Here is a 27,284-nt window from a genome sequence, read left to right as displayed (position 1 = left end):
CACATTAAGATCGTTAATTTATTCCGAGTCCTTTTTAATGTCAGTCTAGTTGGGTTTTCATAAACATGCAATAATATAAAAGTAAAATACCTGTTGATTTTTTGGTCCCATATTTTTGGGCTAAATGGATAAAATGAAAAACAATCGATATGAGAACCTGTTAACAAAGCAGGAGAAAAAAAAAGAAAAATGTAGTACTGCAAAACATCAGACGCTTTACCGAACAAACTGTAGGTCTCCAGAAGTTGGTGAAGAAGTCCATTCCGCACATTAGCATAGAGGAAGTAGTAACTCGATAGCAGAAAACACAAAGGCTCCCACTGATTACCGCCCATCTGATCGGAGAGAGAGAACAGACATCTATTGAGTTTAGTAACCTCACATTGGTCACTGAAGCTGAAAGGTTAAACAGTAGTGGGACACTGACCAGGTGAGCAGGGAGATGAGACAGAATATCAGCGTCAGAGTGAAGAAACGTGTCCTTCCCTTGAGGATTTGATCGCACCCAAAGGTGTGCTGGGAAAAAAGTTATATAGAAACAAATATATAAAATCACAAACACTAGTGTTCAAGAGTCTGGGGTCGGTACGTTTTTGAAAGAAGCCTCGGCTGCACTTACCAAAAATACAGTAAAACTATAATAACGTGAAATATTATTACAATTTATAAGAAGTGTTTTCAAATTTAATGTATTTTAAAATAGCTCGAACAGCATTTATTTGAAAAAAGAAATTTTCCTTAACAATATAAAAGTCTTTACTATCACTTTTTTTTGATCAATTTAATGCATCCTTGCTGCATAAATTAAAAAAATCTCACTGCTCCCACACTGCAATGTATAAAACACATAAAATGCACCACAATTTGCATGCATCTTGTTTTACCTGCAATTATCAGATGACTTCTGGTTCTACTCTCGTCAGTAGACAGGTACAGATGTTCAAAGGCTGACCTCACCTCCGGATGGGTCAAAGTCAGGAGGTCATCTGATCCTTGACCGTGAGACTGTCCAATTAGGCTGGCGGACCAATAAGAATAAATTATTTGTTGTGAAAAATAGAAACTATTTCTTATGTCCACATATATCACCGTGCTGTACCTGTGCAAGGTTCGTGCCAGCTGAGAGAATACTGCCATGGGAACACGGCTCTCTGGATGCCTTGCGATATGGAGAATGTCCTGCCAGGACACCAGCCCACCTCTGGAGTTTAAATCACTGCACACGTTCAATATAGTGTAGAGATCACTCTCGCGCAGCCCTGTCGAAGAAACAGATTAGAGATGAGAAATACTTATTTTCAATATATCTAAATAAAAATGTTAACTCAGTTATTTAAATAAAAAAAGAAACATACAATTAAACTTCTACCAATATTACAATAAAAACTCTATGGCCTGGTTTCACAGACAGCCTTTAAGTAGCTTTTATAAAAGTGCCTTAAATTTAGAAATTAGAATTACTGGTGTGCATCTTGAGATAAAACAGTCAGTGCAAGTTGATTTCACTTCAAACAGCTCAAACATGCATTTAAGTCCTTTAGTTTCCTAGGTGCAACCATTGACATTTAAAAAAAAAAACTGATACACATTCAAGTTTGGGCCACAGATTTTTTTGGAATAAAAAATAAGCAAAACAAGCACCATGACCCTGAATTTTTGGACATATCATGTCCAAATCATGTAATATCATGCTTTCAATGTATGTACCATGCAAATACCATGATATGTGAATCATTCAACGCCATATTAATATAGTTATTTGATACTAATCACTGTAGCGTGTTACTCGTTTTAAGAGAGAAGGGCTGGACAATTTAATTTGAGCTTGTCCCCTGTAGAGTCAACCTTAAAGAAATAATCAAAACTTTATAAAAACAGCATTATATTAAAGGATTAGTTCACTTCAGAATTCAAATTTCCTGATAATTTACTCACCCTCATATCATCCAAGATGTTCTTATCGACTGAAGAAATTAAGGTTTTTGAGGAAAACATTCCAGGATTTTTCTCCATATTGTGGACTACCAACAGGTTGAAGGTGCAAATTACAGTTCAATGCATCTTCAAAGAGCTCTACATGATCCCAGACGAGCAATTAGGGTCTTATCTAGTGAAACGATCAGTCATTTTCTAAAAAAATAAAAATGTATATACTTTTTAACCACAAATGCTCGTCTTGCACTGCTCTGCGATGTGCCACGCATTAGGTAATCACGTTGGAAAAGTCACGCGTGACGTAGACAGAAGTACTGAGCAAGTGTTTACAAAGTGAACATGCAAAGACTAAGTCAAACAGGCTTTACAAAAAAAAAAAAAAAAAGGTAAAACAACGATGTCGGACAATTTTGAAGTTTGGAGGAGAAAATGGGATTTTTTCGCCCTACGTCACAAGTGACCTTTCCAAAGTGATTACGTAATGTGTGGCGCATCGCATCGCAGTGCGAGATGAGCATTCGTGTTTAAAAAGTACATAAATTTTAATTTCTTTTTTCGAAAATGATAATCGTTTTGCTAGATTAGACCCTTATTCCTCATCTGGGATCGTGTAGAGCCCTATGAAGCTGCTCTGAAACTGCAGTTTGGACCTTCAACCCGTTGTTAAACTATTGAAGTCCACTATAAGGAGAAAAATCCTGGAATATTTTCCTCAAAAACCTTCATTTCTTTTTGACTGAAGAAAGACATTAACATCTTGGATGACATGGACTGAGTAAATTATCAGGAAATTTGAATTCTGAAGTGAACTAATCCTTTAAAACAGTTCCTGCAGAAGTGAACCGCACAAGGTCAGGAATAAATACAATGTCTTGTACCGGTTGAGCTGACAGCAAGAGTAGCTAATGCCCATCCCAGTCCTGCTCTGCAATATTCAGTCTCCAGCCTCAGCAGACTGTGCTGCACCAGCTCACCAAGGGACTGAGGAAGAGACTGGAGGCTGTCCTTCATCTAAAATGACAAATTTCATCATCAGCATCATGTTCAGCTTTATGTTTCTTAAAGGGATAGTTCACCCAAAACTGAAAATTATCCCATGATTTACTCACCCTCAAGCCATCCTAGGTGTATATGACTTTCTTCTTTCAGACGAACACAATCAGAGTTATATTAAAAAAATATTTTAATGGTAGTGAATGGGGGGCGTGATTTTGAAGCCCAAAAAAGTGCATCCATCCATCATAAAGGTAATCCATATGGCTCAAGGGGTTAATAAAGGCCTTATGAAGAGAAGCCACTGGTTTTTGTAAGAAAAATATCCATATTTAAAACGTGAGTCTAGTTCCGGCGGAAGAGTGACTTCTGACCCGACGATGATGACTTTTTTGGGGGGATTCAAAATCTCGAGAACCATTCACTCCCATTATAAATCTTGGAAGAGGCAGGATATTTTAAAGGTCCCGTTCTTCGTGATCCCATGTTTCAAACTTTAGTTAGTGTGTAATGTTGTTGTTAGAGTATAAATAAAATCTGTAAAATTTTAAAGCTCAAAGTTCAATGCCAAGCGAGATATTTTATTTAACAGAAGTCGCCTACATCGAACGGCCAGTTTGGACTACATCCCTCTACTTCCTTCTTTAATGACGTCACTAAAACAGTTTTTTGACTAACCTCCGCCCACAGGAATACACAAGAGTTGCGTTTGTAGAGTGTGTTTGTCGCCATGTCGTCGAAACGCTGTTATTTTCATCCCGCAGTCCAATCACCGGGTCTGATTCCGGCTCAAATTGATAGGGTAAAATCAAAGACATGTTTACAATAACACTGAGCGCGTGCATCTCCACGTTATGGTAAGAGGCGTGACCTTTCCGGGCAAGGTTCGCTAAGCTGCTGTCGAATCACAACACAGGAACCGCTGGCACAATCAGAACTCGTTACGTATTTCTGAAGGAGGGACTTCATAGAACAAGGAAGTCATCAGCCCGTTTTTATGACAGTGGAAACAGCGGTATACAGATAAGTAAATTATGTGAAAAATACTGTGTTTTTTTACACGCGAAACATGAACACATGTTATATTGCACACTATAAACACAATCAAAGCTTCAAAAAACCACGAAAAACGGGACCTTTAAAATATAACTCCGATTGTGTTTGACTGAAAGAAGAAAGTCATATACACCTAGGATGGCTTAAATCCTGGGATAATTTTCATTTTTGGGTGAACTAACCCTTTAAGCAAAATTTTATATGTGGATCACTATAAAAGAAATGATTTAACAATTATTTACCTTCTCAAAGGAGGCATAACTCTTGAGCTCCTCACAGGCCAAATGGAGGTAGAGTGGACTCACTGAGCCTTTCTTCATCAGCAGCGTCTGAAGCTACAGGGGAACACAACAATAAATTCAGTAGCTATGCAAAAACAGGTCACAGTTTCCCTTATAGTACTCCAACAGCAAGAAAGTGAAAGGGAAGTTCACCTGGTTATTGAAAGCAGAATCACTCAGTTTCTTTCCAAACTCAACAAGCTGCTTCTGCACAATCTCCTTCTTGTCAGGTAAAGATAACTGCCCCAGTGGAAATGACACGGCACCTTTCCTTTTGCAGATAGTGTTTTGTAGGGATGATTCTGAAGTAACACTCAGGACCAAACAGACACCCTGAGAGAACAGTGAACACAGTAACTAGTTAATGAGAAGGCTACATGACATTTAACTACACTTATTTAAAGGGTTAGTTCCCCCAAAAATGAAAATTCTGTCATTATTTACTCACCCCTCATGTTGTTCCAAACCCATAAGTCTTCCGTACACATCTTCAGAACACAAATTAAGATATTTTTGATGAAATCTGAGAGCTTTCTGTCCCTCCACTCAAATTCTATTCAGTCCATTTGAAAGTTTATTCACATATAAACACTGACTACACATCAAGAAAGCATGCTCGAGCTTCGGTTTACCATATTTGAGTGCTCTATGTGCGTTCAATGATCAATGTTTATGTCAATAAAAGCCTAAATTAAATATGTGTATCACATAAAGCAATCTTTTGAAGACTTGGAACTGCTCGATTCATATAAATTTCTTTAATGATCTCTTTATGAATGTTTTAAAGTGAATGGACTTTCAGTGGAGGGACGGAAATATCTTCACTTGTGTTCTGAAGATGAACGAAAGTCTTACAGGTTTGGAACGACATTTTTGGGTCAACTACTCCTTTAAGTGTGCATGCATGTTTCTCTCTCACACCTTAGGGATGTGCTGCGGTATCCATTCTGACACCCTTTGACCTCGACCGTCATGGATACGGTCCGCCCCATCGACAAACAAGGCCAGTGGCTTCTCTTTGTTCAGGTCCTTCAAGTTCAAGTGGAACTCAGACAACAAGTCTCTGTAATGCAACAAGAGAATAATTGGGCTTGGAATAACAAGTCGGGCTACTTTAACACTGTTGCCGAGGGTTGTTTTTTCATGTCCTCAGGTGGGAGCGATCCAAAATAACATGATATTTAGCCTCTGAAATGGGAATTTTAACAGGGGATCCCCCTGAAATGCGATTGGGCTAGTTTTGAGCAGCAATTGGGCGGGTGACAACTCTGCATATGACAACACGTTACATCAAATCCTTCCTTACTTGTAAGATGTGTTTGGAGGCAACTCCACGTCCTCTTTTATTTTCCTCAGCCACTGAACAAGACAGCGAAGAAGCTGCTCAACGCTGCAAGCTGACTGGCTAGCGTCTGTGGAGTAGGATATGACATCACAAAGAGGGGCTTTCTTGTTTTTGACAGAGGTTTTGAGTGCCTGGGCCAGGGCAGCCTTAATAAAACAGAAGATACAGAGAGATATTCAGATGAACTTCAGTGTTCTCCTAGTAATTCATCATACATTGGGCATTAATGCATGAAGATACAGATGGCTATTTGTACAAATGTACAGTTACCATGAACACAGTTTTGCCATCTCCAGGCTTTCCCTCAACCATCAGAATTCCTCCTTTTTGCTGACATTCTTGAACTTTTTCTGTTGCCATAGAAATAAGCTTCGCCCTGCCGTGAAACTGCCGCTGTTGTGAATCCTGATGGACTTCCTGTTCTTTAATCTCTGAGGTCAAATCTTCATCTGACTCCTACAACAAAAAAGGAGAGGAAAAAATTCCTGAAAATCACTTCACTAATTAATAAATGTAAAAAAAAAAAGCACTGGGATGTATGGGGGCCCATGTGCAGTGCCAGTCCTCCCTATACGCAAAGTGCACAAGGGGGGAAAAAAAAAAAAAAGTAAAAGCATATTGAGCTGCGAAAGAGACACTGTATCCCAGGTGTCTTTCTGTGCTCGCAATCCGAGATGGAGCAAAACATGGACAAGTACAGGCTACTTTGGGTTTCGGTGTGTGCTTAAATGGACAAATACACACAAAAATATGTCAAAATGCCTGTATTTATGAGTTTTCACTTAAATGCAGTCAGTTATGTCTTAAGTGAACAGTTGGGGAGGTAATCGAATGCTTGTCAGTATATTAGATCTGTGCATTAGGTCTTAAAGTGACAGCAGCCTAATAAACCTGCTGCTTTTAATTTTTATGGTATAACTGACTGTTTCAACTCACTGTTGTTTGTTGACAGCGAAACAGCATTGAAAGGGGTTGGGGATCATTTTGGGGTTTTTATGACTGACAGGGGTCCTGTCACAAAGTTTTGCTTAGGGCCCCCAGAAGTCTAGGACCGGCACTGCCCATATGTCAAGAAAAAAATTAATCAAATAAATTATGAAATGTGTAAACATGAGGTTAAAATATAGAGATATGAATAGAATGAACAATTTGATAATCCCAAAAATAATCTGATAAAACAGTGACAAATAATCAAACAGAAAATATAATTTACCAAATTGATATTATAGAAATAATGAGCCAATGTGATTGGTAATTGCATATTTGCATTTTCGATTATCTACTATAATAAAAGAAAGTGGGACCTAATGGCTAACGAATTTTAGGCAATTCTATTTATTAGCAAATAATGTAGATAATCCCAATACGTAGATTGCAGAATACCCCAATCTCAATATTTATATAATATTTACAAGTATAATATATTAAATATAGGTGAGTACTGAATTAAAATGATTTTCAATTTAAGATTACATTTTTTTTAATGATCAAATTGCAGACTCATATCTATTTATCCACATCATCCTTATTCATTGATTAATTGATTTATCTATCTATCAATTGAAGTATTGATGTTTCAAACGATTACTGTGAGTGCCCCCCATTAAGTGGAACATTATGAAAACATTTTAATAACAGTTGTTTTAATCAGACTCTGACCTCCACAAAGAGCTGCTGTACGGCTTCCCAGATATCCTCCAGCGCTGCCCTCCCGAAGTCCTCCAGCCCTTTCACGTAGGGCTTTCCATCCACCACCCCACCCCATTCACAGGGATAACTAAGAGAATATGAAGCAGAGCATAAAGAATAAATACAGTGCCATTCCTCACAATGCATGGCAAAACAAGTGAACAGAACTCACTTTTCTGTCACTTTAAACTCGTTGTTCTGGATCCATGTTTTCAGGCTGTTCATTTTAGCTTCAGCTTCTTTGGATTCTGCCACAAAGTCTGTCCTCCATGCCACTGGCACTGAACTACACATACAAACACACAAAATGTAGATGATGTGACATACTGTAAAACACAGAGCCTCGGAACCATCAGCTTGTGTTGTTCACTATTTAATTTCATTAGTGTCTACATCAAAACTGACTGAGAACAGTCTGCCAACTACACAATTTGATCAGCTGACAAATGATCAATGAATGCATACCTGGTGAGATGAGGCGATCTGAAGTAGAAGAACATGCGACTTTGGGAAGAGTCTGGATACAGCGCTTGAAATTGTCGAATCTCCATTTCAGTGATGGATAACCTATCAGGCGCAGAGTTCAGCTGGCAGAGTGAAGCAAGAAAGCAATTCATAAAACTTCAAGACAAGAAGCCCAAGCCTGTATATAATGCTGTGTTATATTGCTTTGGCGACATATTATTAATTTAGAGATTAACCGATATTAAAATTCTGGCTGATACCAATACTGTTAAAGGTAATCATGTTATGGCTGATAACCGATAAATGGCAATATTAAAATTCTATGCTTTGTCTAAATAAATTAAATTCTATTCCCATTTTGTCAAAATAAATTTAACATTAAAGTTAAACTAAAAACTTAAAGCATTTTTAAAGCTACAAGTGAATGTAGGCATCACAGCATTATAATGTACAATAAAAAATGTATATTCATTTTGAGATTTGCTAAACATTACACTTAATAGAGGTGTTAGTAAATTATTTTGTTTTTAAAGATTTACTTTGAGTGCGCATTAGAAGATGGCAAAGGTAGTCTAAATGTAAAAATAGGTGAATTGACTATAATTAAACATCCAATATCAATCAATACTGATCATTTAATAAGAAATATCAGCCAATAAACAATTTATAATGCTATAAACCTCTGAAAGCCCTTGCCTGAACATAACCCTTCTTTTTCCAGTGATATTCCTCTGAGCTTTTCTCTTTTGTAATGTCTCTCAGCCATCTCTCTTTCTACAGTGTTTCTTCATATCTCCTCTCTCTCTCCCCCATCATGAGTGGACACGCCCCCTACTGCTGATTGGCTCACTCTCCTCTCCCATCATGAGTGGACATGCCCCCTACTGCCGAATGTCTCACTCTCTCTCCTCCCCCATTATGAGTGGACACGCCCCCTACTGCTGAATGTCTCACTCTCTCTCCTCCCCATCATGAGTGGACACACCCCCTACTGCTGATTGGCTCACTCTCCTCTCCCATCATGAGTGGACACGCCTCCCTACTGCTGAATGTCTCACTCTCCTCCCCCATCATGAGTGGACACGCCCCCTACTGCTGAATGTCTCACTCTCTCTCCTCCCCCGTCATGAGTGGACACGCCCCCTACTGCTGATTGGCTCACTCTCCTCTCCCATCATGAGTGGACACGCCTCCCTACTGCTGAATGTCTCACTCACTCTCCTCCCCCATCATGAGTGGACACGCCCTCTACTGCTGAATGTCTCACTCTCTCTCCTCCCCATCACGAGTGGACACGCCCCCTACTGCTAAATGTCTCACTCTCTCTCCTCCCCATCATGAGTGGACACACCCCCTACTGCTAAATGTCTCACTCTCTCTCCTCCCCCATCATGAGTGGACACGCCCTCTACTGCTGAATGTCTCACTCTCTCTCCTCCCCATCACGAGTGGACACGCCCCCTACTGCTGATTGGCTCACTCTCTCTCCTCCCCATCACGAGTGGACACGCCCCCTACTGCTAAATGTCTCACTCTCTCTCCTCCCCCATCACGAGTGGACACGCCCCCTACTGCTAAATGTCTCACTCTCTCTCCTCCCCATCACGAGTGGACACGCCCCCTACTGCTACTGCTGAATGTCTCACTCTCTCTCCTCCCCATCACGAGTGGACACGCCCCCTACTGCTAAATGTCTCACTCTCTCTCCTCCCCCATCATCACGAGTGGACACGCCCTCTACTGCTGAATGTCTCACTCTCTCTCCTCCCCATCACGAGTGGACACGCCCCCTACTGCTGAATGAGTGGACACGCCCCCTACTGCTAAATGTCTCACTCTCTCTCCTCCCCATCACGAGTGGACACGCCCCCTACTGCTGATTGGCTACATGTGTGATGTGCTGCTCAACTTTCAACAGCGTTTCTCAGAGATCACTTACTGCACCTTTACACTTGAAGTTGTGCTGCAAGAGTTTACGTGACTAACCACCTGAATCACACTTTTGATAAAAAGATCTATCAGATAAACAAATTAAATTATTACCCAGCTGTATTGAGGAAGTTCAGGTAGGGTGGGGCGGGGCGGCACCAAGCCATATCTCTCCCCCAGAATTCCCAGCAACAGCTGGCTGCGGCAGACCTCCGATAGACAGAGCTCCACAGCACGGTTAGACTCCTCCTCCGTCACGCCCCAGCGGCAGCTCCACTTCCTGCAGGTAGAGATAGTGCGCCGCTGCCCGCCTTCTGAGCTCTGGAAACACACTCCGCACAAGAACATCCCTCTCCGCATGCATGTCCCTGAACGTAGAAGAGATGAACACTCGCACACCTTTCCATCTATGAAGAGAGAAGATAATTGACAAATTTTGTTTAGCGTTTCATTTTCAATGTACTTATATCTAGTCTGTTCTACATTGGAATACATTCTGGACCACAACCACTCAACTTAGACTTAAAGTGACTGACATACATTTTGTTTAATACAAGTAATTTATGCATATTATGGTCATACCTTAACTTTGGTGTTGCTGGCAGTGGGATGACATCAGTAGGTCTCTCAGGTTCAGTTTTGCGCCCCTGTGGTGGAGGGATGTTATAGAGTCTGTCCATGTGCTCCACGTGCTGCAGCATCCTTCGAGGAGCCTCTCTCGGAGACAAACCTACGATCAAAGAACAGATCTGAATGAACATCTGAAACAACTCTAGACATTAGATATCATAATAGATTTAAGAGTTGTAGAATGTTTAATGCAAAAAGTAAAATACATTGTTGTTTACAAAACAAACACAAGGAATAATGTTTATAACTTCTATTTACATACAAACAGCTAAAATCTCAGATGGGGGCTTCTATAAACATTTTTGTGAACAAACATGATAGTTTTAAAGACTCCCTGTGTTTTTAATGTTGTTTATATGTCTACGTGGTCTTTTTAATATGCTTTTAGACAAACCATATGCAAATTCATGTTAACACCATTGCAGAGTATTTTCTCCTTAAAACTGCAGTGAACCAAATAAATCGCAGTTTGAAATTTGTAACCAATTCCATCAACATGCGGACAGGTTTTAGCATATCATTAACTGTGTAGAGAGCGATGCATAAAATGCATTACAATTCTGATACATAAACTTGCAGACGAGTCTGTATAATTCAGTCTTACACTTCTTCTGAATCAGTTTTTGGTTCAAACATATATGGCTGAATTAAACCAGTATTTCCACTTGACACTGTGCAGCGTTTACTACAGTAAAGTTGACCGAGTGGATCTCTGAGCTCGTGCGAGCGAGTGGAGGTGGGGCTAATTTGCATATTCATCTATCTGCGTATACTACATGAAGCAATGGTGTAGAGTTACATTCAAACTATTTTAAGGCATGAGGAAAAAAAATTCCACTGGAAAAAAACATTTAAATATAATTTTGGTGATCAAAGATGAGTTTTAAGGGATAAAATTATTGACTATAGGGGGATTTTAAATGATTCACTGAAATGGAAACAGCGATTTTAACTGAACTTACCAACTCTAATCAGTTTTAAAATAATTATACACATTTTTCAGGAAACAAACAAAAAGCATATTAATATCATTGAAATATTTAAAAGTTCAAACAATTATTCGAACAATTATTCAGCAAGGATGCATTAAACTGATCAAAAGTGATAGTAAAGTCATTTCTAATGTTACAAATGATTTCTATTTCAAAGAAATGCTGTTCTTTTCAACTTTCTATTCATCAAAGAATTCTGAAAAAATGTATCCACATAAAATTAAGCAGCACAGTTGTTTTTAACATGAAGACAAAAAAGACAAAGTAGTAGAAGAGAAAACGAAGAAGAAGACAAAAAAGTGCCATTAAAAGTTATTTTAAATTGTTTTGACTATTTTGTATTTTATTTAAAAATGCAGCCTTGATGAACATAAAGACTTACCAACCCAAACTTTTGAACAGTAGTGTATATTGTGAAAATTTGGTAGATCCTACACTAGCTCTTACCGACAATTACATGTTTTTGTTTCTTTTAAAAGAAAATCTTCTTAATCTTTTCACAAGAGAGAATATACATTAAGTACAACACAGGAATCAGCTAAAGATCTCACTTCAGGATCTGCTCGCTGAACCCACAGAGTTTTACAGTGTTGGATTCCAGTTCGTATTTCACATCATCTCCTGAAAGCCTGTGAAAAACAAACAACATACGATTTATTTGCAACTATGACAAATTTTGCGACATTTTTGTTGCAAACAGCAGATGAGTTCAATTTAGAATAAGTTTCACAAAACGTACCTTGTTTCCTGAGCAGCACCTCTATCACAACAGCATCAGGGTTGGTATCTTGCCGATAGTTATTGATAATCGTCATCAAAGCACCGTTGGTGTAGCCATTTTCAAGCACAACTATACGATCCAGCTGTGGGGAGAGAGGTTTTAACAGACAGGCCATTTATTTTAACCAATGTGGAAATTTTTTTAATGTGCCCTGGTATAACCATAAACTCAAAGGGCTCACACCTTCATCTTCTCTTCGGTCATCCTAGTAAACAATGTAGAGAACGTTTTGAATTCAGATTCTGTTTTGCCGTCATTTATATCCTAAGAGAGAGAGGGACAGAAAGGATTGACAAAAAGGTGTGACACCAACCAAAAATGTCCTTATATGTTAATGTTATTACACAATATCGGATATTTAATTGTGCATGCTTTTATACATTAAAAATAAAACACTAACAATTTAATAACAGTAAGTAATCTTTAGCAAATCTCAAACTGAATATCCATTATTCACAATGTACATTATAATGTTGTGATGCCTAACTTCACTAGTAGGATTTAGAATATTTGATTTTATTTTTAAGTGTTTTATTTTTATAAATAAAATGCATGCTTTTTTTAATTGTTTTATTTGTATTTTATTTATAGCAGAAGCCTGTTTGATTCTAAAGGTATATACACAATGAAAGTGAAATTCTTACATTCACTTGCTTCATTGCTTGTCTCACATTATCCAGAAGGACGTCAGACTTGAACTTGAACTCCTGGAAGTCTACGTGTCTATGCAGCATGACTTGGGAGTCTTCGCTGCAGTAGTTAATCATCATGCATAAAAGCAGCGCAGCTTCCTGCATCTACAGAAGCAAAAGAAAAGTACTTCACGATACGTTTCATTTTGACTAGATCATTTATACAATATGTAACAGAAAAATATAAATCCACAGTCACAGATGTTCATATCTGACCGATGCTGAGAGTTTATCGTTGTCAATGTTATCGGTGCTTTCAGGGGGCAAGCAGACGTCCTCAGCGCCACTCCAGTCGCGATCCTCTGAAAAACCGGTACTACAGATCACCAGAGTGCGTCCAGGGAGAGGAGGGATGTTGTACTTGCAGGAGATCTGCACAGCTTTCTCCAAAGAACTGCAGTACTTCTTCAGAAGCTCCTGAGTGTACAGTCTCTGACTAACAAATTACATTACAACAAAAAACAACAACAACGTCAGTTCAGGGGTAAAACAAACTAAAATAATGTATTATATTATGCCACTTATACACTGCCCGGCCAAAAAAAAAGGTACTGTTTGGATTTAAATAGTCTATGAATGGATCATTATTGCAGTGATTATTATGTTTCTAGCATGTTCTAACAGTTCTTTTAACCTTAAATTGAATGGAGTGTGTATTTTTTCATTTCTTAAACAACCATATAGGAAGACACATCATCGTATTCCAGGATGACAATGTCAAGATTCATCAGGCTCAAAATGTGAAAGAACGGTTGGGAGGAGCATGAAGAATCATTTTCACACATTGAATTGGCATCTCTAAAGTCCAGACCTTAAAGGGGTGGATTGATTATGATTTCACTTTTTTAACTTTCAGTTAGTGTGTAATGTTGCTGTTTGAGCATAAACAACATCTGCAAAGTTACAATGCTCAAAGATCAATGCAAAGAGAGATATTTTCTTTTAACAGAAATTCTCTGTTTAAGGACTACAACAAACAGCTGGTAGGGACTACAACAAGCTTCTTCCTGGGTTAGTGACATCACAAACCCTAAAATTTACATAAACCCCACCCCTGAGAACACGTGCAACAAAGGGGGCGGGGTCCATGTTGGTGCTGCTTTAGAGAAGAGGAAGAGTTGTTGTAGTAGAGTGTTGTTGTCATGCCGTCATTTTACGCCGGACTGCTTCACAAACGAGGGTCAATTCAACGCTGGATTTGCACAAAAGGATGAACATGACGGCACATGCTAGTGGATGAGTTGAATCAACTCCGACAGGCAACTACATAAATTTATCCACTGACCATTGAGAAACGTCCAGTTTCATTCTAAAAGGTGTAACTTCTTCCTGAGTCTCTCCATCAGTGTTCGACTCCGGTTTGAACAATGTAAGGCTGAACACCGTTACTGACAATCCTCATTTTGGCTGCGTGAGATTCTCCAGCTTTGTTGTTGTTGAGCAACCGAAGCGCGAGCCGTTAAAGCTCCGCCCTCTTCTGGAAAGCAGTAGCTCATTTGCATTTAAAGGGACACACACAAAAAACTGTGTGTTTTTAGCTCACACCCAAATAGGGGCAAATTTGACAAGCTATAATAAATGATCTGTGGGGTATTTTGAGCTGAAACTTCACAGACACATTCTGGGGACATCAGAAGACTTGTGAAAGGGGCATTATAGGTCCCCTTTAAATTCATTGAAAGTCTTTGGGATGTGCTGGAGGAGACTTTACAGAGTGCTCACCTCTTGCATTGTCAATACAAGATCTTGACCAAAACTTGACACACCCCTTGACTGAAATAGCATCACAACATTTGTCATCCTAGAATATGGCCATGAAAAGCTACACACTCCATCAATTAGGGACAGAAGAACTGTTGCCAAACATATAAGATCTAGACAGCCAGTGCCACAGTTCCTCAACAGACCGTCCAAACCACCGTGATGAATACGATCCTCAACTGGACCACAACGCAGCCCTGAAGTATCAGCAGAGATCGAGTCAGCTAGATCATCCATTGTGAAGGCCTCATCGGACACGACAGCCAGTAGCCACAGTTCCTCAACAAACCGTCCATACCGGCATGATGAATACAATCCTCAACAGGATGGAACTGGAATAAATACTTTGAATGTTGCGATCCTATCAGACTTATGATAACAACCTGATTCGTAACAAAGCACTGTTCGCCAGAGGAGAACTGGCCCCCTGACTTTTCTCTCCATTTTAACACCTGTTTGCCACCTGATGTCACCTGATGGAGTTTGGGTTCCTTGCCGCTGTTGCCTTTGGCTTGCTTAGTTGGGGACACTTGACATTTGACTTGACATTCGATATTCAGCAGTATTCCTGACATTTATTCAACAGTGCTTCTGATCTGCCTGCATTGACACTATTCTTGAAGAGCTGCTGTGCAGCAAAAATTATGTACCAGTTATCACTGTAAAGCTGCTTTGACACAATCTGCATTGTAAAAGCGCTATATAAATAAAGGTGACTTGACTTGACTTGACTAGAAACATAATAATCACTGCAGTAATGATCCAATTATAGACTCTTAAGCATTTGCCTATTTAAATCCAAACTTTTTTTGGCCAGTCAGTGTAGCATGTAATGGTTTTCTTTAATAATAAATACACACTTTGCTTTTCTCAGGAGATTGCGTTTGGCGTTGAATACGCGGTATATGAAGGGCACTCGCATTGTAATTCTCACTCTCTTGCGTACTGTTGTGTCCCAATTGTGATGTTTGAATCGTTTGCTCTTTGGGAATTTCTTCACAATGTCTCGCAGGATCTCCTTGGAGCTCGGCACCTCGACCGCAGGCCCACCAGCTGAAAGGGCAGAACATGTCACTCAAACTTCCTCAAGAACACATTATTAGACTGTGATTCTTGATGAAATTGTATTTGAAAACCAATTACACTAAAGGTTTTGTAGATTTAAACACTCTTAAAAAAACAAAACAAACACCAATAATAAATTTTAATTAAGTGTACAGTACACTACTGTTCAAAAGTGTGGGGTTGGTAAGATTTTAAGGTTTTTGAAAGAAAAGAACTGCATTTATTTGATAAAAAAAAATACTGTTTTCTAAATAAATGTAATTTATTCCTTTAATAAATGATTTCTCATCCTTCAGAAATCAGTCTAACATGCCCATTAATCATTTCCTATGAATGTTGAAAACAGTTGTGCTGCTTAAAGGTGCCCTAGAATTAAAAATTGAATTTATCTTGGCATAGTTGAATAACAAGAGTTCAGTACATGGAAATGACATATAGTGAGTCTCAAACTCCATTGTTTCCTCCTCCTTATATAAATCTCATTTGTTTAAAAGACCTCCGAAGAACAGGCGAATCTCAACATAACACCGACTGTTACGTAACAGTCGGGATCATTAATATGTACGCCCCCAATATTTGCATATGCCAGCCCATGTTCAAGGCATTACACAAGGGCAGCCAGTATTAACGTCTGGATCTGTGCACAGCTGAATCATCAGACTAGGTAAGCAAGCAAGGACAATAGCGAAAAATGGCAGATGGAGCGATAATAACTGACATGATCCATGATAACATCATATTTTTAATGATATTTGTAAATTGTCTTTCTAAATGTTTCGTTAGCATGTTGCTAATGTACTGTTAAATGTGGTTAAAGTTACCATCGTTTCTTACTGTATTCACGGAGACAAGAGCCGTCGTTATTTTCATTTTTAAACACTTGCAGTCTGTATAATTCATAAACACAACTTCATTCTTTATAAATCTCTCCAACAGTGTAGCATTAGCCGTTAGCCACGGAACACAGCCTCAAACTCATTCAGAATCAATGTAAACATCAAAATAAACACTGTACTTACGCGATTAGACATGCAGCATGACGAAGACTTTGTAAAGATCCATTTTGAGGGTTATATTAGCTGTGTGAACTTTTTTTTATGTTAAGGCAAGCGCGAGCTCTTGGGGCGTGGAGCACGAGATTTAAAGGGCCACACACCCTGAATCGGCTCATTTCTAATTATGCCCCAAAATAGGCAGTTAAAAAAATGAATTAAAAAAATCTTTGGGGTATTTTGAGCTGAAACTTCACAGACACATTCAGGGGACACCTTAGACTTATATTACATCTTTTAAAAAAAAGTTCTAGGGCACCTTTAATATTTTTATAGAAAATGTGATACATTTTTCAGGATTTTTTTGATGAATACAAAGATTAAAAGAACAGCATCCATTTGAAATAGAAATGTTTTGTAATGTTATAATTGTCTGTACTGTCCTCTTTGATGAATTTTATATACCCTAGTTAAAATAAAAGTAATAAATTTAACAATTTTGCCAAGCAGCACATGTTTTCTGGATCAGTATCTTCCTAATAAACAAAAACAGTCCTAAAACAAATTTAACAACTTCTAAAATCAGCTAACTTGATAATAATAAAAATAAATAACTTGACAACTTGAAATAACTTGATAACTTGAAAATCAGGAACACGATCACCAAACACAAACTTACCAAATTTACCGAGCTCCAAAATGACTTTATAAGCAGACAGGAAACGGAAGGGAAACTGCCTGCTCTGGATTACTGCGTTCTGTAAGATGAACTCAAATCCGTAAATGACTTGATCATCTTATGCACGTTCCAGTAAGAGAAAATCTGAATGAAGAAATGCTCACCTTCGAGGTCAGCCTGTTGAGGATCACAGAATGATGTTTCTCACTGATGCCCACAGAAATCATGTTCCTCAGGTTCCTCAGCATTGCCATAAACGGAAGAGACTTCCTATCTGCAATCACAAAAAACATATACTTAAGTATGAGTAGATCTTCAAGAATTAAGTACATATTGGACCCTCATTCACACCGATGAGTTTCTCCCAGGTGGCAGCTTTGTTTCCCTCCTGACTCAGTCTGCACTCCCATGTGTCGGGTTGCTTAAGTTTCATCCGTTTTCCAGCTCTCTCTCTATCCCAGACCCCACTGAGACCACTGCGAGAGAATCCCTTCAGATCGCTCGGGTATCTGCGTGCAAAAACAGGTTAAAAAAGTTAGACTGGACTGAGCGATCAGTTCACCAACATTAAGATTTGACTACAATATATTGTGACGCGTGTCCCGAGCTCTCATCAGCGTCGCCCTGGAAACTGAGCAGGCACACCTGCACCTGCTCATCATGGGCTGAGCGGCCACACCTGCACCTGCTCATCACGGGCTGAGGGGCCATACCTGCGTCCCATCAAGCACTGCTCATTTAAACCCTGCAAGCAAACACAGAGGTGAGAGATGTCTCCGCAAGACTCGGCTAACCCTTTCTTTCATTGTGCCTACAGAGAGCAGCGTGTGACCGCCAGCCCCAACGCCCACAGGAGAGCACGGACCCACACTGCACCAGCGCACCCAAAACAAGGAAGCTGAGAACCGAGCACCAAACCACCCTTTACCTGAATAAAAACCACCCTTCGGGGAACTTACCCTCCATCCTCGACTCGTGTCCTACTTCACCCCGTCACACTGGTGGAGAATGCGGGCATTACAGTGAAGAGGACATAGACGACCCCACCTCACACACCGTTCTATTATTGAACTCGTTTGCTTTGTTTTTTTTTTGTTTTTTCCACTCTCTTTGCCTCACGTATTTTCTCTGGTTCCTCAGGTGGCGCTCCTCCTCCAACGATGGAAGAGCTGTTGAAGCACCTCACCGAGGTGAGCATCCGCCAGCAGCAAATTATGGAACACATGGCCTCCCGGCAGGGGGAAACCGACCGTGAGCTGGCCGCGCTCCGTCTCGCCACAGCCCCGCGAACTCCGCCACCTGACCCCCGTGTCCAGGCAACACAGCTATTACCCAGGATGACGGCACATGATGACGTAACGATGTATCTCCAGATGTTCGAGACCGTTGCCATGCGGGAGGCGTGGCCCGAGGAGGAATGGGCACGCATCGTGGCCCCACTGCTCACGGGAGAGGCTCAGCGTGCGTACTTCGCGCTTCCCCCGGAACAAAGTACCTCCTACGAGGTCTTACGGAAGGAGATCCTGGGCCGAATGGGGCTGTCTCCGATCAGCGCTGCCCAGCTATTCAACGAGTGGACCTTTGACCCGCGGCAGCCGGCCCGGGTTCAAGCCGCTAGCCTCTCCCGACTGGCCCAACACTGGTTGCTGGCCGGGGGTCCCACCGTACACCAGGTAGCGGAGCGCGTTGTGGTCGACCGCCTCCTGCGTGCCCTTCCCCGTCCGCTACGGCAGGCAGCCGGTATGCGGAACCCAGCCAACGTGGATGAACTGGTCGAGGCCATAGAGCTGGCGGAGGCCACCCAACACCGGGATGTAGGGGAGAGAGCGCCGCCATTTCCCCGAAGGGTGGTCCAGGAGCGGCGCGCCGGAGGGCACACAGCGACCGGTGAGCAGGCCGGCGGTTCCCGGCCCACAGGATGAGCCCATGCCCACAGAAGCACCCCGCTCCCCAGGACGACCTTGGCTGGCAGGCTGCGCCGTTCACACAGAGAACGCGCCGCGGGCGGAGGTGAAAGTAAACGGCCGCCCATTCCTCGCCCTTCTGGACTCTGGCAGCGCGGTCAGCCTGGTCAAAACATCGACCCTACCCCCGCGGGCCGAAGCCAAGACTAAGCTCCCCATTACCTGTGTGCACGGCGACACCAGAGAAGTGCCGGCGCGGTGGGTTACCATCGCTGCGTCAATCGGTGCCTGGCCAGTAGACGTCGGGCTCGTCAGGGATCTACCAGTGCCGGTCCTTCTCGGAAGAGACTGGCCAGGGTTCGACCGCCTACTCGCCGCCGTCACTCAGCCTGCCAGCCTTGCCGGGAACCGCCCAACCCGGAAGCCCGGCAGGAAAGCCCGACGACGTCCCGTGCTGCTGGCCTCCGACAGCCCCAGAGGCGGTGAGTCACCCCATCCCCTCATAACCTCTATTTTGATTTGTTCCAGCAGGTGACTGGAGCCGGGGGTTTCTCCAAGGAGCAGCACGAGGACGATCGCCTTAAGCACTGTTGGGGGCAGGTGAGGGTTGCGGAAGGAAAGGAGCTTCAGCCAGCACCCCACCCAACGCCACATTTTATCGTGGACAATGGCCTGCTTTACTGTGTCGCCCAGCGGAGGGGGGAGGAGAAAACCCTGCTGGTGGTCCCGCACAGCAAAACGGAGGCAGTGATCGAGATTGCCCATGCCCATCCGATGGCAGGCCACCTGGGGGCCCAAAACACGATCCAGCGTCTCCGCGACCGGTTTCACTGGCCGGGCCTAGAGGCCGAAGTTCGACGATTCTGCCAGGCCTGCCCAACGTGCCAACGGACGTCACCTCGGACGCCTCCCCCCAGCCCGCTGATACCGCTGCCCATCATAGAGGTGCCCTTCGAACGGATTGGGATGGATTTGGTGGGGCCGCTGCCGAAGTCCGCCCGGGGGCATGAACACATCCTCGTCATCGTGGATTATGCCACCCGTTACCCTGAGGCCGTTCCCCTCCGTAAAGCCACCACGAAGGCGATATCCCAGGAGCTGTTCCTCCTCTTCAGCCGGGTTGGCATCCCCTCCCAGATCCTGACTGACCAGGGCACCCCGTTCATGTCCCGGATGATGGCGGATGTCTGTAAACTCCTGAAAGTCCAACAGCTCCGCACCACGGTGCACCACCCCCAGACCGACGGGCTCGTCGAACGCTTTAACCAGACCCTCAAACAGATGTTGCGCCGGTGGCGGCCGAAGATAAGCGGGACTGGGACCAAATGCTCCCCTACGTACTCTTCGGGGTTCGAGAGATCCCTCAGGCCTCCACCGGCTTTACTCCGTTCGAGCTGCTCTTCGGCCGACAACCCCGCGGTCTGCTGGACGTTGCCCGAGAGGCCTGGGAACAACAACCGGCGGTACACCGGACCACCATCGAACATGTGCGCGAGATGAGGGAGCGAATCGACCGAGTTATGCCCATTGTCCGGGAACACCTCGTCAAGGCGCAACAGGCGCAGCAACGATATTACAACCGGGCGGCCCAACCACGGGAGTTCCAGCGAGGAGACCATGTCCTGGTGCTGGTTCCCACGGCCGCCTGCAAGTTCTTGGCCACCTGGCAAGGTCCCTACACCATCACAGAAAAGGTCGGTCCCGTCACGTACCGTGTGCGGCAACCAGGTAAAAGGAAGGAGGATCAGCTCTACCACGTCAACCTTATGAAGCGCTGGGTCGGGACCGGGCCCCAGCTCTCGGCCTACACCAGCTCGACTCCTGTGGTTGTTGATATGGATCCCCAACTCTCCGCCACCCAGAAGTCGGAGCTGCAACACCTGGTCAGTCAGTTTTTGGATGTGTTCTCCCCCCAGCCTGGGCGGACCCACGTCTTGGAGCATGACGTCCACATACCACCGGGGACCATCGTCCGGCAGCGGCCCTACCGTGTCCCGGAGGCTCGGCGACACGCCATCGAGGACGAGGTACAGGAGATGCTGAGGTTAGGGGTAATTGAACCATCGCGCAGTCCCTGGTCCAGCCCCATCGTCATGGTTCCAAAGCCCGACGGCACCCTCCGCTTCTGTAACGACTTCCGTCGCCTAAACGAAGTCTCCGAATTTGACTGTTACCCAATGCCCCGCGTGGACGAGTTGTTGGACCGTTTGGGAAGGGCCTGGTTCATCTCCACTCTCGACCTTACCAAGGGCTACTGGCAGGTCCCCTTGACGGAACAGGCCAAACCAAAGACGGCCTTCTCTACCCCAAGTGGCCACTGGCAGTACCGGGTCCTTCCCTTTGGCCTACACGGGGCCCCGGCCACCTTCCAACGGTTAATGGACATCCTCCTCCGGCCGCATCAAGCATATGCGGCGGCCTATCTCGACGACGTCATCATTCATTCGGAGACTTGGGAGGACCATCTGGAGCGGCTGCGGAGGGTGCTAACGGAACTACGCGGGGCTGGCCTGACCGCCAACCCCCGGAAGTGTCATCTGGCCCTCGCCAAGGCGAAGTACTTGGGGTATCAGGTGGGTCGCGGCCTCATTAAACCTCAAGAGAAGAAGGTGGCAGCTATCCTCTCCGCGGCGCGGCCCACCTCCAAGACACAGGTACGGGCCTTTTTGGGGTTGGCGGGGTATTACCGCTGCTTTATCCCTAACTTCTCCTCCTTAGCTTCTCCCCTGACAGACCTGACCAGGAAGGGGCAGCCGGAGAAGGTCCCGTGGACCCCCGAGACGGAAACGGCATTCCACCGGATAAAGGCAGCCCTCACGACGGAACCAGTCCTCCGAGCCCCCGACTTCAACTGCCCCTTCCTGCTGCAGACGGACGCCTCAGACACCGGGTTGGGAGCCGTCCTATCGCAGGGCCATGACGGTGAGGAACACCCGGTGATGTTCATAAGCCGAAAGCTGACCCCTGCGGAACAACGATACGCCACGGTAGAAAGGGAAGCGTTGGCCGTCAAGTGGGCAGTCCTGGAGCTCAGGTATTACCTCCTCGGCCGCCACTTCACCCTCGTAACCGATCACGCTCCCCTACAGTGGATGGCCCGAGCCAAGGAGACGAATGCCAGGGTGACGCGGTGGTTTCTTGCGCTCCAGGACTTCAACTTCACCGTGCAACACCGAGCGGGGACGGCCAACGCAAACGCCGACGGACTCTCCCGGCTGTGGTCGGCTTTCGCAGGTCTGTCAGGTTCCACTCCCCACCCTCCCCCGATCTCCCTGCTTCTCCATAGGAACAGGACGACGCTTGGGGGGGGGGGGGTGTGACGCGTGTCCCGAGCTCTCATCAGCGTCGCCCTGGAAACTGAGCAGGCACACCTGCACCTGCTCATCATGGGCTGAGCGGCCACACCTGCACCTGCTCATCACGGGCTGAGGGGCCACACCTGCGTCCCATCAAGCACTGCTCATTTAAACCCTGCAAGCAAACACAGAGGTGAGAGATGTCTCCGCAAGACTCGGCTAACCCTTTCTTTCATTGTGCCTACAGAGAGCAGCGTGTGACCGCCAGCCCCAACGCCCACAGGAGAGCACGGACCCACACTGCACCAGCGCACCCAAAACAAGGAAGCTAAGCACCGAGCACCAAACCACCCTTTACCTGAATAAAAACCACCCTTCGGGGAACTTACCCTCCATCCTCGACTCGTGTCCTACTTCACCCCGTCACAATATATATATATATATATATATATATGCTAGTTTGTAGGACTTACTTCTTTCCCAGAATGGCCATGACATATTCTGCAGGTTCTTTGATGTGAAGGCGCTTTATCATCTTCTTGAGGTTGAATTCACTCTGTTTTTTATCCTTTGTAGCACGATTCTGGCTCTCCAACTATATCATAACATACAGAACTGTATCAGAAGACATTTTGATGTAACATCATCACAAATGATTATTGCACATCAAACAGATGAAACTAAACATGGCAAAGCTCACATATTTTTTGAGAATTGAGCCGTCCACTCTGAGGAGTTCACCCCACTTTTTCCACTGCAGATCAGAGATTTCCTGAAAGTAGAGGGAAGAAAACAAAAGCATTTTAAAAGTTATGTAAGAAAAAATGTGTGTTAATTATTGTATATATATTGTATATATATATAATTATGTATATAAATATAATATATGTAATTATATATATATATATATATATATATATATATATATATATATATATATATATATACACACACATTTTTAAATTTTTTAAATTTAAATTTTTTTAATATATATAATATATATTTAAATATTTTTATATATTAAATTTAAATATATATATATATATATATATATATATATATATATATATATATATATTTTATATTTTCAGAATCATGAACGCCACTGTATGTGTTTTGATATCTAATATTAAATATTAAGTATTTACCCGTCCTTTCTTCCGTTTCTTGTTGTGTTTGCAGCGATGTTTCCGTGTGTTGTATTTGGCCAGCTGATATTCAGTGAACTGCTTAAATTTATCCACTAGAGCTTTTTTCAGGCAGGAGGGTAAAGATTTACTGAAACACTGTGCAAAAAAAGCATGAAAAACAAAAACAACAATTAAAATAATCCAGTAGAAGCTAAATAAAATCCTTATTTGTACATCTACCATGCTAATACCAATATATTCTTTGAAGCACCATGTAAATATCATGGTATATGAATATGATGATACAATTTTAAGGACAGTAAGATATTTACTATATTAACACTCACCATGCTATAGATTCTTGTCACCTCCAGCCAATCAGACGGCAGCTGCACAGCGGCACAAAAGTACCTTCTAAAGTGTGGCTTTGACGCAGGCAGATGGGCCGCCAGTGCTAGCAAGAAATTGGCTGCGATACGAATGTTTAGTTCCTGCCTAGTATAGACTGCAACCTAAAACCAAAACCACACACGCTGACAACATAACCACCAGACAGACAACATATCCCACACGCACCCACGCATGCGAAAACACCAACCTTAAGGACAAACTCAGGGTCTTCTGTGGTAATCTCAGTGGCCAGTTTCTTAATAATGCCCCACACACTCCTTTGCTTATCCCAGTCCTTCTGGCCCGGGGTACAGGTCTTATTAACCAGCGAGCAGCACACCATATTCACCAGGTTGTTCTGAAGGACAAACAAAAATGTTGTTTCACATTTACCACTCTGTCCATACATTGTGTTGTGTAAGAATGATTACAAAAACATTTGGTCAGTAAGATTTTTCGGAAAGATCATGTGACACTGAAGACTGGACCAATAGCTGCTGAAAATTCAGCTTAGCCGTCACAGAAATAAATTACATTTTAAAATATATTATAAATCTGTTTTTATAATATATAGTAAAGCATATTCATATTAAAACAGAAAATTAAAACAGAATAATAATATTACTGTTTTCACTGCAGTTTTGATCAAATAAATGCAGCCTTGGTGAGCAGAAGAGATAAATAAAGCTAAAAAAGGAAATACGTAGGGCTAGCGAATTAAAACATCATTTAAAGGGATAGTTCACCCAAAAATGAAATTTCTGTCATTAATTACTCATTCCAAACCATCTTCAAAACACAAATTAAGATATTTTTGATGAAATCTCAAGAGTTTCTTTATTATCCCCCATAGAAAGCAACAGAATTACCACATTCAAGGTCCAGAAAGATAGTAAAGACATCTTTTTGACTACAGTGGTTCAACATTAATGTTATGAAGCAACGAGAATTCTTTTTGTGCGCAAAAACAAAACTTTATTTATTTCCTCTCTTCCCTGTGATTCTCATACATACTTTATATTGAAGACACAGCGCAGATCTTCCGTGTTTACATCCGAACGCTGCCTCTGTATTGGCCGGCTCCTGCATCACGTGCATGCGTCACGCTGCTCACTTGAACAGAGTCGGCCAAGCCGGCGTTCAGACGTAAACACGGAAGCTCTGCACTGCGTTCACTGCGTCAACTGCGTAGGAGACTGACAGGGAAGAGAAGAAATTGTTGAATGAAGTCTTTATTTTTGTTTTGTTTTTGTGCACAAAAAGTATTTTCGTCACTTCATAACATTAAGGTTGAACCACTGTAGTCATGTTGACTATTTTAACCATGTCTTTACTACCTTTCTGGACCTTGAATGTGGTAATTTCGTTGCTTTCTATTTGACATAAAAAAAATAAAAAAATTATCAAAAACATCCTAATTTGTGTTCTGAAGATGAACAAAGGTCTTGTGGGTTTGGAACGACATGAGTAATTAATGACAGAATTTTCATTTTTGGGTGAACTAACCCTTTAAACCATTCAGCTCACCTTGCGGCCTATCAGTTCCATAAGTTTCCCGTCCTCGCTTGCTTCAAGAGCCCCAAACTCCTCATGAGGTGCTAAGGTCTGCTCCCCCTCTCCATCTAAATCCATATCCAAAACAGGTATCTCAGAGGACAGCATCTGGTCTTCCTCTTCCAAGCTTTCCTTGGAAGGCATCCTGATGGCATCCTGAGACAATATAAATGAGCTAGATTTGCAAGTCCTTGCAAGGCATCTGTATGTTTATGCAGAAGCAAAGTTTTAAATAAAATGCTACATCAGAGTTGTCTTAATCGTATTGTGCTTTCTTAATGTTTTTCAGTGTGGTTATAGGTGGTTGAACAGATGTATGAGCTAAAGATAAAATAAATCCTATATGTTTAGTGGTTGAGTTGAATTAGTAGCAATGATTGTGTTATTTTAATTAACAAATAAGAATAAAAAAAACTGTGGAGAAGGGGATCTATCATGCCCCTTTTTTCAAGAGGTAAGTCTCTGGTGTCCCCAGAATGTGTTTGTGAAGTTTCAGCTCAAAATAACCCACAGATAATTTATTATACCATGTTGTTAATACCCATTTTTGAGTGCATGCAAAAACATGCTGTTTTCGTGCATGTGTCTTTAAATGCAAATGAGCTGCTGCTCCTCGCCCCTTTTCCAGAAGAGGGCGGAGCCTCTACAACTCATGCGTCGGATACTCTGCCACACACTAACAAAATATCTCTGCTTGATTTTGATCATCATCTATATCACGATCACGCTCACAGACATCGCAGTTCTTCTTCATCATGAAAGTTTATCATCTGTATGCATTTTAAAGCTATATCAGTTTAAACTTATAATTTATCATTTTCTGAGCGCACACATCTGAAGCACACGCACAGAAAGCAGGCTGTCAGACGGCACGTCTCGTGAGTATTAAACTGACTTCTCCTTTCCTGTCTTATTGTGTTTAAAGAACAAAAATTGAATTTATCTTGGCATAGTTAAATAACAAGAGTTCAGTACATGGAAAAGACATACATTGAGTCTCAAACTCCATTGTTTCCTCCTTCTTATATAAATCTCATTTGTTTAAACGACCTCCGAAGAACAGGCGAATCTCAACATAACACCGACTGTTACGTAACAGTCGGGGTGAACGCTCCAATATTTGCGTAATGCCAGCCCACGTTCCCAACATTATGAAAGGCATTAGACAAGGGCAGCCAGTATTAACGTATGGAGCCGCACACAGCCGAATCATCAGACAAGGTAAGCAAGCAAGAACAATAGCGAAAAATGGCAGATGGAGCAATAATAACTGACATGATCCATGATATCATGATATTTTTAGTGATATTTGTAAATTGTCTTTCTAAATGTTTCGTTAGCATGTTGCTAATGTACTGTTAAATGTGGTTAAAGTTACCATCGTTTCTTACTGTATTCACGGAGACAAGAGCTGTCGTTATTTTCATTTTTAAACACTTGCAGTCTGTATAATGCATAAACACAACTTCATTCTTTATAAATCTCTCCAACAGTGTAGCATTAGCCGTTAGCCACGGAGCACAGCCTCAAACTCATAGAGAATCAAATATAAACATCAAAATAAATACTATACTCACATAATTCGAAGCATGCATACAGCATGCATGACGAACATCTTGTAAAGATCCATTTGAGGGTTATATTAGCTGTGTGAACTTTGTAAATGCGCTGTAATCTAGTCGACAGCTCATGTGGCAGGGAGCAGGCGAATTAAAGGGGCGGCGC

General features: G+C 42.5%; 1 protein-coding gene across 1 annotated transcript in view; it reads right to left on the bottom strand.

Moving 5' to 3' along the window:
* Nucleotides 1-27,284, bottom strand: part of LOC125250515 (telomerase protein component 1-like) — a 47,641-nt gene that overhangs the window by 16,114 nt on the left and 4,243 nt on the right. The window contains 33 exon segments of the mRNA XM_048163148.1: nt 91-120; nt 221-335; nt 428-516; nt 885-1,018; nt 1,100-1,259; nt 2,814-2,946; nt 4,227-4,319; nt 4,419-4,598; nt 5,187-5,328; nt 5,572-5,756; nt 5,881-6,066; nt 7,270-7,387; nt 7,472-7,585; nt 7,765-7,886; nt 9,808-9,960; nt 9,962-10,100; nt 10,276-10,397; nt 10,399-10,423; nt 11,867-11,948; nt 12,061-12,178; nt 12,280-12,360; nt 12,741-12,893; nt 13,005-13,224; nt 15,410-15,602; nt 17,286-17,364; nt 17,450-17,559; nt 17,637-17,794; nt 22,959-23,080; nt 23,186-23,257; nt 23,634-23,771; nt 23,963-24,127; nt 24,214-24,363; nt 25,533-25,715. Coding sequence (XP_048019105.1) covers nt 91-120; nt 221-335; nt 428-516; nt 885-1,018; nt 1,100-1,259; nt 2,814-2,946; nt 4,227-4,319; nt 4,419-4,598; nt 5,187-5,328; nt 5,572-5,756; nt 5,881-6,066; nt 7,270-7,387; nt 7,472-7,585; nt 7,765-7,886; nt 9,808-9,960; nt 9,962-10,100; nt 10,276-10,397; nt 10,399-10,423; nt 11,867-11,948; nt 12,061-12,178; nt 12,280-12,360; nt 12,741-12,893; nt 13,005-13,224; nt 15,410-15,602; nt 17,286-17,364; nt 17,450-17,559; nt 17,637-17,794; nt 22,959-23,080; nt 23,186-23,257; nt 23,634-23,771; nt 23,963-24,127; nt 24,214-24,363; nt 25,533-25,715 — 4,264 coding nt within the window.

This window comes from Megalobrama amblycephala, linkage group LG17 (genome assembly GCF_018812025.1).
Source record: "Megalobrama amblycephala isolate DHTTF-2021 linkage group LG17, ASM1881202v1, whole genome shotgun sequence".
Lineage (NCBI taxonomy): Eukaryota > Metazoa > Chordata > Actinopteri > Cypriniformes > Xenocyprididae > Megalobrama > Megalobrama amblycephala.
Note: the sequence above shows the minus strand (reverse complement) of the source record. Positions and strands in the feature narration are given on the sequence as shown.